Raw genomic sequence first — 13145 nt, 5'->3', positions numbered from 1 at the left:
GTTTCAACTTAAAGAAAATTAACACATTTTTTTTGACAATTTGTTTCTTTTTTTTCTTCAGATAACGAGGGTCCGACGATTAAGTGCCCGGATCCCATGGACCAGACTACAGACGCGGGACGAGGGTATGCTACCGTGAACTATGACACGCCTGTGGCAAACGACAACTCGGACCCCAATCCCAACGTAGTCTGTGAACCACCGTCTGGATCCAAATTCTGGCTTGCACCTAACGTTGTCACCTGTACCGCTACCGACAACGTTGGGAATTCAGAAATATGTAAATTCCGTGTTGAGATTAGAGGTATGTACCACGAGAACGATTTGCAAGTACATTATAACATACTCGTAACTACTAATTAGTACTGACCCTACTCCTTCTCCAAACACCAAACAAACAAATCACCCTGATTAAACTCAGTCCGACAGCCAGCGGGACGAACCGTGAGGGTCGAGAACCGATTGAGCGCTGATATCGGCTGCCGCGTGGTCCCCATGGCCTGATGAATGGGGAAATAATTGTAAAGCGCTTTGAGATCGTTGATATGATGGAAAGCGCTATATAAGCAGAATTATCATCATCATCATCATTATCATTGTGTTGAATATATAACAGGTTTTTTGCAAATTGGTCATACTTTTGATGAATTTGAAGGGTGACACCTTCTCAGGCTTGGGCAATTTTAGATATCGATTTATATTTATGTTTTTATTGACATTTTATGTTGTTTCACTTCGTGAAAATACAGTAGCCTTTAAAAAGTGCAGGAACGGGGCGAGGTGTGGTTAGGGCGTGGCCTAGGGCGTGGCTGGGGCGTGGCTAGGGCATAAACAAGTTAAAATTAATTTTAACATCATAAACCCACAAACTTGAGCTAAGGATTCATTATGTTGTCATTTTCAATAGCAGGACTTTAAAAGGATATTAGGGCTACATTGGGGACGTGGCTTGAGAAGGGGAAGTATTGAATCAAATGATACGTGACAAAACTACATGTATCGGATAAAGTAAAAGAAATGCCATAATCATGTTGATTTGTTTTTTATGTTGAGTTTCAACTCCTTCAGACCAATACGCATGACTGGACTAACAATGGGATGATACGGTATTGAGTTTCTGTGGGGGGGGGGCAACTGTTTTACTTTAATAAACTAATCAGATTGCAAATGCATGAGAGCAAATCACAGGGCTCAGCACACTCATAAAAGAAAACAACATACGTTGCAAACCTATCCACAATTTTCACATTCTCGCCTAGATCTCTCTCAACAAGTACTGACTGAAAACATATATTGAGTCTGCTTTAGCAAAGAGAGGAGAATCAACAAAAGCCAAAAAACAATAATAATAATAGTAATAAAGCAGCCTGAGAAAGACCAGTCCAATCCTGTCAAATTAGCAACAAGTGTGAAAATGACGCAAAGACAATCTCTTGAGCTTAAAGCTGAAAAAGAAGAAGATGAATTTAAGATGTATTTCTACATGAAAGTCGAATTCTTGGCTACCTGACAATAACTCAGCTGTTACTGGGTGGCTTTATTTGTATGCAAAATCAAAAAACTTTTTCAGAAAGTTTCAGACGCCCATAAATCGAAATAAAGTACTATAGTCCATCATTTGTAAATTGTGCAACAAACGTTCTCAAAATCTAAAGAAGGGTGATAAACAACTAACCTGATGAAGATTTCAGCTCAGCTTCAGCTGAATTTTTCTAGAAAAGCAACATTCTAGGATCTCGATTTTGAATCAAAAGTTGCTGAATCATTTTTTGAATTGGGTCTGTTTTCAGCATCCGAGACACCTTCTTACTGAGCCGAATGCAGCTATGCGATGTCGCGCACTGATCCGACGAATTATAGAGGGGGTGCGCGCGTGTGCGTGGTGTCAATGCTTGCGCGCGCTTCACCGTATAAAGAAATAAATTACTAACTGAAACTTCCAACGGTGCGTCTTAAGACAAAACGATAACATTTAAAGTGAAACTTTGTTAGGAGCAAAAAGTCTTCTTTTCTTAAGGATGCATACGGGGTATGCATCCTTACTTTAAAAATAAAAAATCACTTTTAATTCCTATGGATCTTTTTGTGCATTAGAGGTGTAAGTGCATTAAAGGCTTTCTCAAAAGGTTGCAGACATCCAAAACAGAAAAGGGTAGTTTTTGGTGAAATCCACCGATGTGACACTTTGTAAGTTTTTGTTTCCACCGTTTTTTTTTAAATTTCAGATGAGGAACCACCAACGATCACTTGCCCAAAGCCCATGGATGACGTATCCACCGACGAAGGCCGCGACATCGCAACGGTAAGCTACAACGTGCCAGTTGGCCAGGACAACGAAGACCCAAAACCTGTGGTCACTTGCGACACACTGTCAGGGTCAGAGTTTGACATTGGAGAAATCACAGTCACGTGCACAGTCACGGATCAATCTGGCAATAGTGCCGAGTGCCCCTTCACCATTACAGTCAAAGGTAGGCCTATGGTTGGAAACTTTTGTTTAACGTGTAACTGTTCCATTCTTGGGTTCTAAGGTAGAGTAAATCATTTGCATCTATCCAAGGAGTAACTGACAACATTATTTTTTCCAACTTTCACTGGGGAGGTAACACACTACAGTGTTTATACGTCGGTGAAGGGCAAAACTTAATATTGATTTACATCACCCCGACGCAAAATTCCATCTTATGAAATGTTAATTGTGGTGTACCAACTGTTACATCATACATCAGATTTGAACCAGCCAACTGATCTCGCAAGCTCGGTGGTCAAGTGACAATGTCTGCACTAGAAAGCAGGGGGTCGTGGGTTCGAGTTACAGAATTTTCAAGTTAAGGAATCTTAAAAACAACCACTGTTTTTTTTAAGTTCTGGAATTTTAAACACAACCACCGTTTTAAAGTTCTGTCCACGGATCACAAAAAGCTTGGTAAGTGTTCCTTTTCAGCAAAACGAAAACAAATCACATATGAATGTGTGTGAATTGTTTTCGTTTTGCTGAAAGAACGCACACCTTTTCTTTTTGTGATCCCTGGACAGAACTTTGAAACGGTGGTTGTGTTAAAACTCTGTAACTTGAATAGTACGTGAGTGATTTGAATGATTCTTGTACTAAAAGAAAGCTATATCCTAGATTTTAAAAGTGCTACATGCAGAACTTCACTAAAACAAAAGTCCCGACATTTGGGCCTTGTTTTATTTGACTCACCCTGTATTGCTTTTATCGGAATAAACGGCATTCACAGAGATAAAAATGTCAACAGGTTTAGTTGTTAAGCAATCGTCTTGATTTTGAGCACTTCTATTACTTGTAACAAAAAAAAATGCACACATGACAAATGATGTACCCTACCTTTAAACCATGAATTTCAAATGTATTCCCCATCACAGTTTCGGTGCAAGTCTGGATGTTGATTTTATTTCCCTAATACAGCCGGTGTCTGACAGGCATGGTATACAAGACATATCAAATCCGATCTTGGGAATTTGGGCAGCGCTAACCAAGAAATTCCCTCTGGCCATATCTATGGTATGTGCCTTGTGGGTGTAGTGCTAAAAATCTCCTTATGTTCACATTGGCACGCGTGCGCAGCACGTACCATCTGATGTGGTGCAGAATGCAGCAGTGTTTCATCGACGTTTAGGTTTAAAACCACCCACGTGACAGGATCTGGATCAATAGGAATTGGTAAACTGTCTTAGGTATTTATGAATTTTCCATAATGCTTAATGTGTTTCCTTGAAATTATTATCGGCATTTTACAGACAAGGAAAAGCCCAAGATCATATGCCCGTTGCCAATGCCTGACGTTTCGACCGATGATGGCCAGCCCACTGCCACAGTAGACTACCCGGCGGCAACATCAACCGATAACGCCGACCCAGATCCGACAATCAATTGCATCCCGCCAGCAAGTTCGCAGTTTCCGATCGGCACCACTACTGTCAAATGCACGGCCACTGATGATGCTCTTAACACAAAGATGTGCCCATTTGATGTTACTGTGTCAGGTACAGAAACTAAGTATAGTAATAAACAGGTTGAAAGACATTTGAGCTATTGTCCAAGTGAAAAGGAGTCAGCCTTTTTTTGTCCTCCCAAGATTGCGGATTTTCCAAGATGGCAAATGAATTCTTCCTTTTTCTTCTACTCTTTTGCTGATGCTTTGGGGGGCCATAACCTTTTCTACCAGATTTTTAACTTGCAACCATAGCTTCAATTTTGTTGGAAACAAATGAAAAGACGTAAGATGTATTGCAAATGTAAGATTAAAAAAAGATGCAGGCGTGAAAACGGAAGAGTGCGGGGACAAAAAACTGGCGTAGTTTTTTTGGTTTGGCTAGTTCTATTTAAAAAAAACCCACAAACTCTTCAAAAGAGATTAGAGTACATGGTGGAACGTCAAACTCCATACTGTTGTTATAGTTTTTGCTACGAGGAGATTTTAGAAACCTCGGTTGAATTCCAGTGTCGGCGTCATCCCTGGCTGTAGAATCACTGAACCATTTCAATGTCTACACCAAATTGAAACACTCTCAATTTTGCCCTCAACTTGCAGACTCAGAGGGAAATAAATGGGTTTATGTCTTGATCCGATTTTCCAACAAATCAGGGGCCCGGCGTCTCATGTAGGTAAAGCCAAAATTTGGAGAAGAATAAAAAAAGAAAGTATTTTCTTTAAAAGTTGCAGTCCTTCTTATTTGAAATCAAAGGTGTGTGGAAAAAAGCACACCTGGATTTTTTTAGGTGTGTGATTTTTCTAGGCGTGTGATTTCCTAGACCAGTGATTTTTCTAGGTGTGTGATTCTATGGCCCAAGCTGGGATTCGTCTTGGTTTACAATAAAGCCATTTTCTCTTCACTGACAATTTATTTTTCGCAAATTATGAAGTAAAATTATGCCGTAAATGTATGCGGAGGTGTGCGGTACAGAGGGATTCAGGCGTGCGATTATTCGCACTTCTCGGGAAGCTTTTAGGCGTGTGATGGCATGGGGGTGTGATCGCACGCCTCAGAAGGACTGAAAGTGTGAGACAACTCCATGAAGTTTGAGAAGTGGAGACCCAAATGCCCCCCTATGCATTGGACACTATTTACGTTACTGCAAAACCCTTCGTGTATGTAAATGCAGGGGTGATATTTGTCAGGATTTTCCTGATGTCAGGATTTGTTGTCGGGATTTTTCCTGATTTCGAGGTTTTTGAAGAATCCTTTTTTCAATCTGAAATTCTTGTTTTTTGCCTTAAAGAACAACGCTATAAAAGTGTTTTTTTTTTTTAAATGGATATTTCAAAATACAGGGTGAGTCAAAAAAAGCGGAACCCAAACCCCGAAAAGTATATTTCATATTTAAACAAATGTTTAGCACCAAAGCTACTTTTGGATGAAAAAAATTACTGAAAGTGGTCAATCCGTTCAAAAAATATCACCATTTGAACGCAATGACCCTAAAACCCGTCTCGTCCAAAAAAATGCGATTTCAACAATCGTCATCACAATTGTCTTCAAACATCACCAGCGATGAAATCTTAGTTTAAACGTTAACAATATGCAACAAAGTCCTTTTGAAGGCCCGTCTTTTAAACAAGTAGATTTTATAAATCATATTGTTTGCCTAACCAGGGTTGTTAATCAAAATACTGTGTGCTACAGTTGGTGACAGTTGTTGAAACAAGTATTCTGTGTCATTTTCTTTGTTGTTCAAAACAGTCAAAACACAATAAACTGATTTTTTTGGATGAGACAGGTTTTAGGGTCATTGCGTTTAAATGGTGATATTCTTTGAACGGATTGAGTAATTTCAGTAATTTTTTCATCTAAAACTAGCTTTTGAACTTGGCTTTCCAGTCATTTTTGTTTTTGGTGCTACATATTTTTGTAAATATGAAATACATTTTTTAGGGTTTGGGTTCCGCTTTTTTTTACTCACCCTGTACAAACATGTGCCATAGACCTTATGTTGCTCTGAGGCCCACGGAGACCCTCAAAAGCTCTGCTGATTAGTTCGTGTTTTTTTTAAATTTTGTCCAAATTTCACCCCTGATGATATTAACCCTAACCGAACTCAACCCATCAAAGTTCAACAGCAGATTTTGTTGAAATCTGTTGGGATAGGTACAGTACCCCTAAACTGATGGCCGTTTACACTGGGGTTGGCATACCTCCAGAAACTAAGTCCAACAGTGTGTGTGCAGTTTCCCATGTGGGTGTTGGAATTTGCCAGAAAGGGTATGGTTCCTAGTAAATTAGGCTGGGGAGTTAGGGTTAATTAAAAAAGAAAGAAATTGACATGATGAACTAATAAAAGAAGTATTTCTCGTTTAAAATATCACAGACAAGGAAAAGCCCAAACTGACTTGTCCAGATCCGATGGCTAGTTCAACCGACACCGGCAAGTCTTTCGCAAGCATAGACTACGAAGTTCCGACTGCAACAGACAACGTGGATGCCAGTCCGGGAGTGACATGCGTTGAACCATCCGGGTCTGAATTTTCTTTGGGCCAAACCGTTGTCGAGTGTACGGCCATCGATAGCGCCAAAAATGAAGAGTCGTGCACATTCACAATTGATGTTACAGGTACGAAAAGTGGCATTTTTCTTTTCTATAATAATTTGGAAGTCTGGAAGTCTGCGGTGCACATGACAAAGCACTAGCCAATAACACTGCAATACTTCATCATGAATATTTCATTCATTAAATACTCATTAGTCTTACTTCAATGGATACCTTGGATACATCAAATAGACCCTCAACGCCAAAAAGCACTCATGGTCAAGTGGTAAACTTAAAAAAAAAAAAAATTCGCGACCCGAGCTGTTCTGACTTTTTAGCGTACAGCCTTTCGCATCTTTCGATACCAAAAACATAAAAATCGGACAACGGGTTGCCGCCCTTCGAAAAATTTTCCGGCGCTACGCACCGTGCCATGAAAACTTAATTTCCCCGTATACGTAGTGTACGCAGAGCAGAATTACCATTCATGCATATGAATAATTATTAGCCATAATTCCAAAACTCTTTGAGCTATAGTAATGAAATTTCTTGGGTATGTTCATGATAAGTTCTATGCATGTATTGCGTTTCAAAAATGTTCTTCACTCGATGGCCGAGATCTTGGGGGGGGGGGGGGGAGGAATCCGGAGAGGGTGAGAGTCAAAGAAGGAAAGTGGAGGAAATGACCATATAGGCTGTAACTTTTTGGCGCTTGAAAATGTATTGAAAAAAGTCGCATCCGTAAATGGGAATCTTTCCACTCTGACTACCAGTCACCTGCTTTTGTCTGTTGATGGAATATGACCAGTCACTGTGCCTATAATATAGAAATAAGATCTGACTGTTGGTGACTCGCCTGCCTAAAAGGCATGGAGGGGGAAGTGGAATGAATTTGTGACTGATCAAACAAAAGAGGGTGTTAATGGCAACCTGATTCCCTCCAAATGGTCAAGTAGAACGCCATGGTCCAGTGGTTACGGTGTTTGACTCATGAACGAAGGTGCTTGGGTTCGAACCCAGCCAGGAACATGGTGTTTGTGCCCTTGGGCAAGACACTTAACTACAATTCCCTCTCTCCACCCAGGAGTATAAATGGGTACCTGTGAGGGTTGAGGACCGATTGAGCGCTGATATCGGCTGCCGCCTGGTCTCGTGGCCTGATGAATGGGGTAATAATTGTAAAGCGCTTTGAGATCGTTGATACGATGGAAAGTGCTATATAAGCACAATTATTATTTATCAATTATTATTAAGTACATGAATGTGCAACAGGTTCCTTTTCTGATTTTTTTGTGAATATGGGAAGATTCCCAACAGAGAGCTCTGGTTAGCAAAGGCTTAAGATAAGTCTCATTTTCTTCTTTCAGATGACGAGAAGCCCGAGATAAACTGCCCACTGCCCATGACCGAGCCAGTTGATGCTGGCCAAAATTACGCCACTGTTGAGTACACGACACCGTTCGCATCGGACAACGCAGACCCTGCTCCAGAGGTTACCTGCACTCCCGCGTCAGGATCCCAATTCCAGTTGGGCCCAAATGAAGTCACTTGCAAGGCCGTCGATGACGCGGGCAACAAGAAAAGATGCACATTTACGATCACAGTCGAAGGTACGGAAAGGCATGTAAGGTCGGGTGCAACCATAGAGCTTAAAATTACTAAGAGCGCTGCATCATGTACAGAGTGATGCCTGCTGGGCGCATCCTTGTTTGTGCTTAAACATTGAAAACTCAAAATGTGTACGGCGTTTGTACGGCTATTTGCACGGCTATTTGCATATCTGCGTTTGTATTCTATACATGTGCCTTACCAAAGCCAGTACACCCAAAACCAAAACACGCAATCAGCAAATGAGCCTTTCATTTTGCTCTACGCAAACAGCGCAACGCATGCGCGTATCTGCTGCAGATGATTAACCGTGACATGTTTTTTAAAACCGTCATGACGCGCTTAAGTTGTTTGCGTACGTTCAGTTTACACGTTTCATTTAGAGTACAATTATAAAATTCAGTCCATCTAATTTCATTGCGTTCTACAAACATGAACTCAAAATGTCTGCGCCCAGAGTGGCTCCGAAGCGTCTCCGCGCACAGGAATGAGGAGTTAGCGCTCTAGTCATTTAATATAGCTCAATGGGTGCAACCAGTGTTGTAGTCGAGTCTTTTACGAGTCCCGTTACAAGCTATTCATATGAACTGTGACAAATTTGCATTCCTAATTTATATTTCATCCTCTGTTACGTGTAACTGGACTTGTGATGTGACTTGCGACTGGACTTGTTATGGACTTGAATACAATGCTGCTTCATTCTTTGTGCAATCGCAATTAAAAAAAGCATATCTGTCATCACAAAACCAAAATTCGTTAGAGTGGAAATGTGTCCAATGATAGAATTAACCTATCGCGTTAGAATGGCATCAACGCAGCTTGTGAAATATTGTCCTATTACATGATAAACAAATGGTCGCGGGACGCGCAAAATCTGAGACAAACAAAGCTTAACGTACACAATTCCATAGGGTTGTCTAAGGGGTACGGCTAACTATCAAGCGGTGATAGATCAATTGTTTGAGTGATGTCACAAATTGGGCTTTGCATTTGGATGCAAGCAGAGTGTAATTATTACTTTGATTTGTGTTTGTAATTAATTTTCCTTTTTTATAAATTTTTCCTGGTTTATAATTATCTTTTTCCAGTGATCAGAAAAGTCTCTTGGAAAAGGTAGCCTCTGCAATCGATATATTTCATGTACGAAACAGAACTATGGATAAAATAATCTATGGTTGGCAAAATGTAGAATTGATTGTAGAGTTTCAGAATTTTGTGCCTTTTGTAAGATCCTCAAAAGATGATTCTGCGTGATTTATAAACAAAATTTAAATTAAACCGGATGTAGGCCTAGTGAATAGGATAATTTGGACGTATTTGTGGATTATGTATTTGTAAAACAAGTTTGCGTCATTTGTTCCTCGTTTTGAGTTATTGATGCTCTCTTAACCAATAAATCTCCATTTTACCTTTTGCCATTTCAGATAAGGAAGGGCCGACGATCGGATGCCCATTGCCCATGCCCGAATCGGCCGATCCTGGTTCTTCCACCACCGCTGTGGTCTACACCGACCCGACGGTATCAGACAATACCGACGCTAACCCAACGGTGTCCTGTACACCAGCCTCTGGATCAGACTTTACGATTGGTTCGACGGAGGTCACATGCACCGCCCAAGACAATGCCGGCAACACCAACGAGTGCTTTTTCCCTGTCGTTGTAAAAGGTGGGGTCGGGTGTATACAACTTACTGCAATTTCAATTCGATTACTACTCTTTATTTTTTGAAATTTAGATACAATTAAGATATTGAGGGGGAGTGTGGCCCAGAGATTAGGGCTCATAACTCATGATCAGAGGGTCAGGGGTTCCAATCCAGCTGCTGGCCACATGTTGTGTCCTTGGGCAAGCCGCTTCACCCCACTTGCCTCTCTCCACCCAGGAGTATAAATGGGTGCCGGCATTAGACAGGGAGAAACCTGCAAAGAACTGGCATCTTATCCAGGGGCAGTAGAAATATTCTCTTGAAACCAGAAACAAACGCTGGCCTGATGAACAGTTTGCAGCGGCAAAAATGAACCGCAACTGGGATTAATTCCTCTTCCTTGTCTCTGGGGTTATTTTTAAGACATCTCCTTATCTTTATTTGCATGTCCACTGCAGATACCGAAGCGCCCGACTTCATGTGTCTAGATCCGATGCTTGAGAATATGGACCTCGGTGAATCGTTCGCGACCGTAACCTACAACATTCCAACTGCAACTGATAACTGGGATCCTGAAGTAGTGGTAGTCTGCGCACCGGCGCCCGGGACAGCATTCAAAGCTGGAGTTAATACGGTCGTATGTTCTGCCGTAGACGCGGCAAGCAACAAGCGGAACTGCACATTCCCGATTGACGTTCAAGGTACTTGTTTTGTTGATCACCGGTTTAGAACAATTTTGAGATTTATCCAAAACATTAAAGAACAGCAGAATTGTTTTTAAACTTTTTTGAGTCATCTTTTGCGTTTTGATTTTGCAGATAATGAAGAGCCTGAGTTGACTTGCCCAAATTCCATGGACGAGTTTGTGGATGCCGCTAAAGCGTTCGCCACTGTGGACTTCAATGTGCCCACTGCGACCGATAATGCAGACCCGATACCCAGCGTTGAGTGCAGCAAACAGCCCAACTCGGAGTTTGGAATCGGAACCAATACGGTGACTTGCACCGCGAGTGATAATTCGGACAACTTCAAGGCTTGTACTTTCACTGTCGAAGTGACCGGTAAGTATCAGAGTTGCACTCTTCGAACTAGGGATGTGCATCGGAACCAGGCACCCGAGTTTCCGGATTTTAATTTGCGGTTGGTTGTTTTTACGGGAGGGTTGGGGGGGGGGGAGGCGGGGGGCAGGCACGGGCCCCGGAAAATTTGGCATCCAGAGAAACGCACAGCCACATGAGTCACCATTATTACTTGGAAGAACATTAAGTACCTTTTTTCTGTATTTTTTACCAAAACTCTTGTTTTAGTTTGTGAGTGGCTGTTCATTGCAACGTCCCTTGTAAAACGAACAGCGGTAGTTATTGTCTAATGCAGCCATGATATACGTTTGAACAGCGCCCCCATAGGAAGATGGTGTCCAATATTTAGACCACTGTCTTGACTGGTTTCTCTAGTTCTTGAGAATAGAAGAGCAAAAAAATTGTCCTGTTTTAGCTTGTGGCTAAAATCCCATTCACTTCAGATTTCCATTCAACAATTTCGACAGAAATTTCACTTGTTTTTACTCGTTCGCAAGTGAACGCAGCTTTTGCCAAATACCAGATGTCTGAAGTTCTGTTTGGCCTATGGCCCCAAGTACGCGCAACTGATTTTATTAGTCTTCACGTGAGTGCCGGGCGTCGTCGGCAATGCATTCGAATGTCCCTCCCAGTTGTCCCCCCAGACTCTCCCTTTGTAACCGTAGAGGGGGTGATTGTGCACGGAGTCTATTGTCAGATTGCTTTACTATTTCCAAATACTTTATCGGCTGTTTCTGTAATTGCCAAAACCCCCTAGAATTAGCTTTTGTAAAATTTGTAATCTGGTAATTTTTATTTTTATTTAATTTTTTTTTTTAACTTCCAGATAACGAGAAGCCCAAGTTCACCTGCCCAGTGGCAATGAATGATGTATCCACCGACTCAGGCGAATCGTTCGCCACTGTTAGCTACGTTCTGCAACCCGCAACTGATAATGCAGATCCTGCTCCAACTCGTACCTGCGACAAACCACCGGGCTCGCAATTCCCGCTTGGACCATCGACAGTCACGTGTACGGCATCCGACAAGTACGGCAACTCCAAGACGTGCACGTTCACCATAAACGTCGTAGGTATGTGGCAATCTATCACTGGCATTTTGCAGATCATAGGGTGTTTAAGAAACTCTGGTTTCAGCAGCAGCTTCGACTCCATCTCTGGCTTCAGAAGAAGTTGAAAGCCTTTTTATGGTTTAACAAAATTGGGGAAAAATTATTCAGAGTATAAACCTATCCTAAAGGATTTAGTTCATGCTCATCCTAGAGGCCACGTCGAGGTTTTAATGGGTGTCATTGTTTTAATCTTGGTACTTGGTAGAAAATCTGGTTGAGTTCTTTGCTAGGGAGATTAACAGTTGTTTTCGATAGGCCCAACACCAGGTATGCAATTATTCCTTGGATCAGCTAAATTCCTCATTTTTCACTTCACACTTATGCCGTTAAAACTTGAGAAACACTTTATAAAGTCTTGTTATGCTTAGAATTTCCTCTGTTTTTTTTGTGTGTTACTTCCCAGCTGCATGCCGGTACTACATTTACCCAAAAATGCTTCATTGTACTTTGGCATTCGTTGTTGCTAACTTAAACCTCACATTAATAAAAAAAAATGCGAGGGAAACATTCTATACTGAGAAGTGTTTACCATGCAATTCATATTTGATTTTTCAGACGACGAAGAGCCGCAGATTACATGCCCAGATCCCATGACCGAAACGACCGATGCGGGCCAGGCGTATGCCACCGTCAAGTATTCGGCACCCACGGTTACCGATAACGCAGACTCAAGTCCGTCCGTTTCCTGCGAGAAAGCCTCAGGGTCTAAGTTCTTTATCGAGCCCAATGTCGTCGTCTGCACTGCGCGTGATAACGTTGGAAACATCGCGTCCTGTACTTTCCCCGTCACAGTCAAGGGTACGTCCAGTTTGTGTGTAAATTTTTAAGTGGGGAGGTTTTTGGGTTTCCGTTTTTTGTACGGGGTCTTAACACGATGAACTTGACAGTGTTTGTGTCTCTCGTTTCCCTTTATCATCTTGAGCAATAATTTAGCCAAAAAATGCAGGACAGAGTATGATTTGGTGAAACACACTTTCATAAGAAAAAAACACTTACAAGCAATAATTTTGTGAGTGGAAAGTCGGGAAAAGAACTAGCTACCAGGCAGGGTGTTGAAATTTGAAAAATGTAAATGCCGGCCTTGAGAGTGAAGCGAAGTGATTTCAATTTGAAGTTTAAGACTAGACCTGTACATGTCCAAGCGTTTGAAAAGACTGACCTCTTCAGTAGTCTGGTGGCATGACCATAGAGAGTGTGTTATAATAGAACTA

General features: G+C 41.6%; 1 protein-coding gene across 1 annotated transcript in view; it reads left to right on the top strand.

Moving 5' to 3' along the window:
- LOC119723227 overlaps positions 1-13145 on the top strand; it is a 72300-nt gene that overhangs the window by 15556 nt on the left and 43599 nt on the right. Inside the window, 10 exon segments of the mRNA XM_038193790.1 lie at positions 62-304; positions 2226-2471; positions 3763-4008; positions 6332-6574; positions 7858-8100; positions 9523-9765; positions 10203-10445; positions 10563-10805; positions 11650-11895; positions 12490-12732. Of these exon segments, the coding sequence (XP_038049718.1) occupies positions 62-304; positions 2226-2471; positions 3763-4008; positions 6332-6574; positions 7858-8100; positions 9523-9765; positions 10203-10445; positions 10563-10805; positions 11650-11895; positions 12490-12732 (2439 nt within the window).

This window comes from Patiria miniata, unplaced genomic scaffold, assembly GCF_015706575.1.
Source record: "Patiria miniata isolate m_02_andy unplaced genomic scaffold, ASM1570657v1 HiC_scaffold_16, whole genome shotgun sequence".
NCBI classification, from domain to species: Eukaryota; Metazoa; Echinodermata; class Asteroidea; order Valvatida; family Asterinidae; genus Patiria; species Patiria miniata.
Note: the sequence above shows the minus strand (reverse complement) of the source record. Positions and strands in the feature narration are given on the sequence as shown.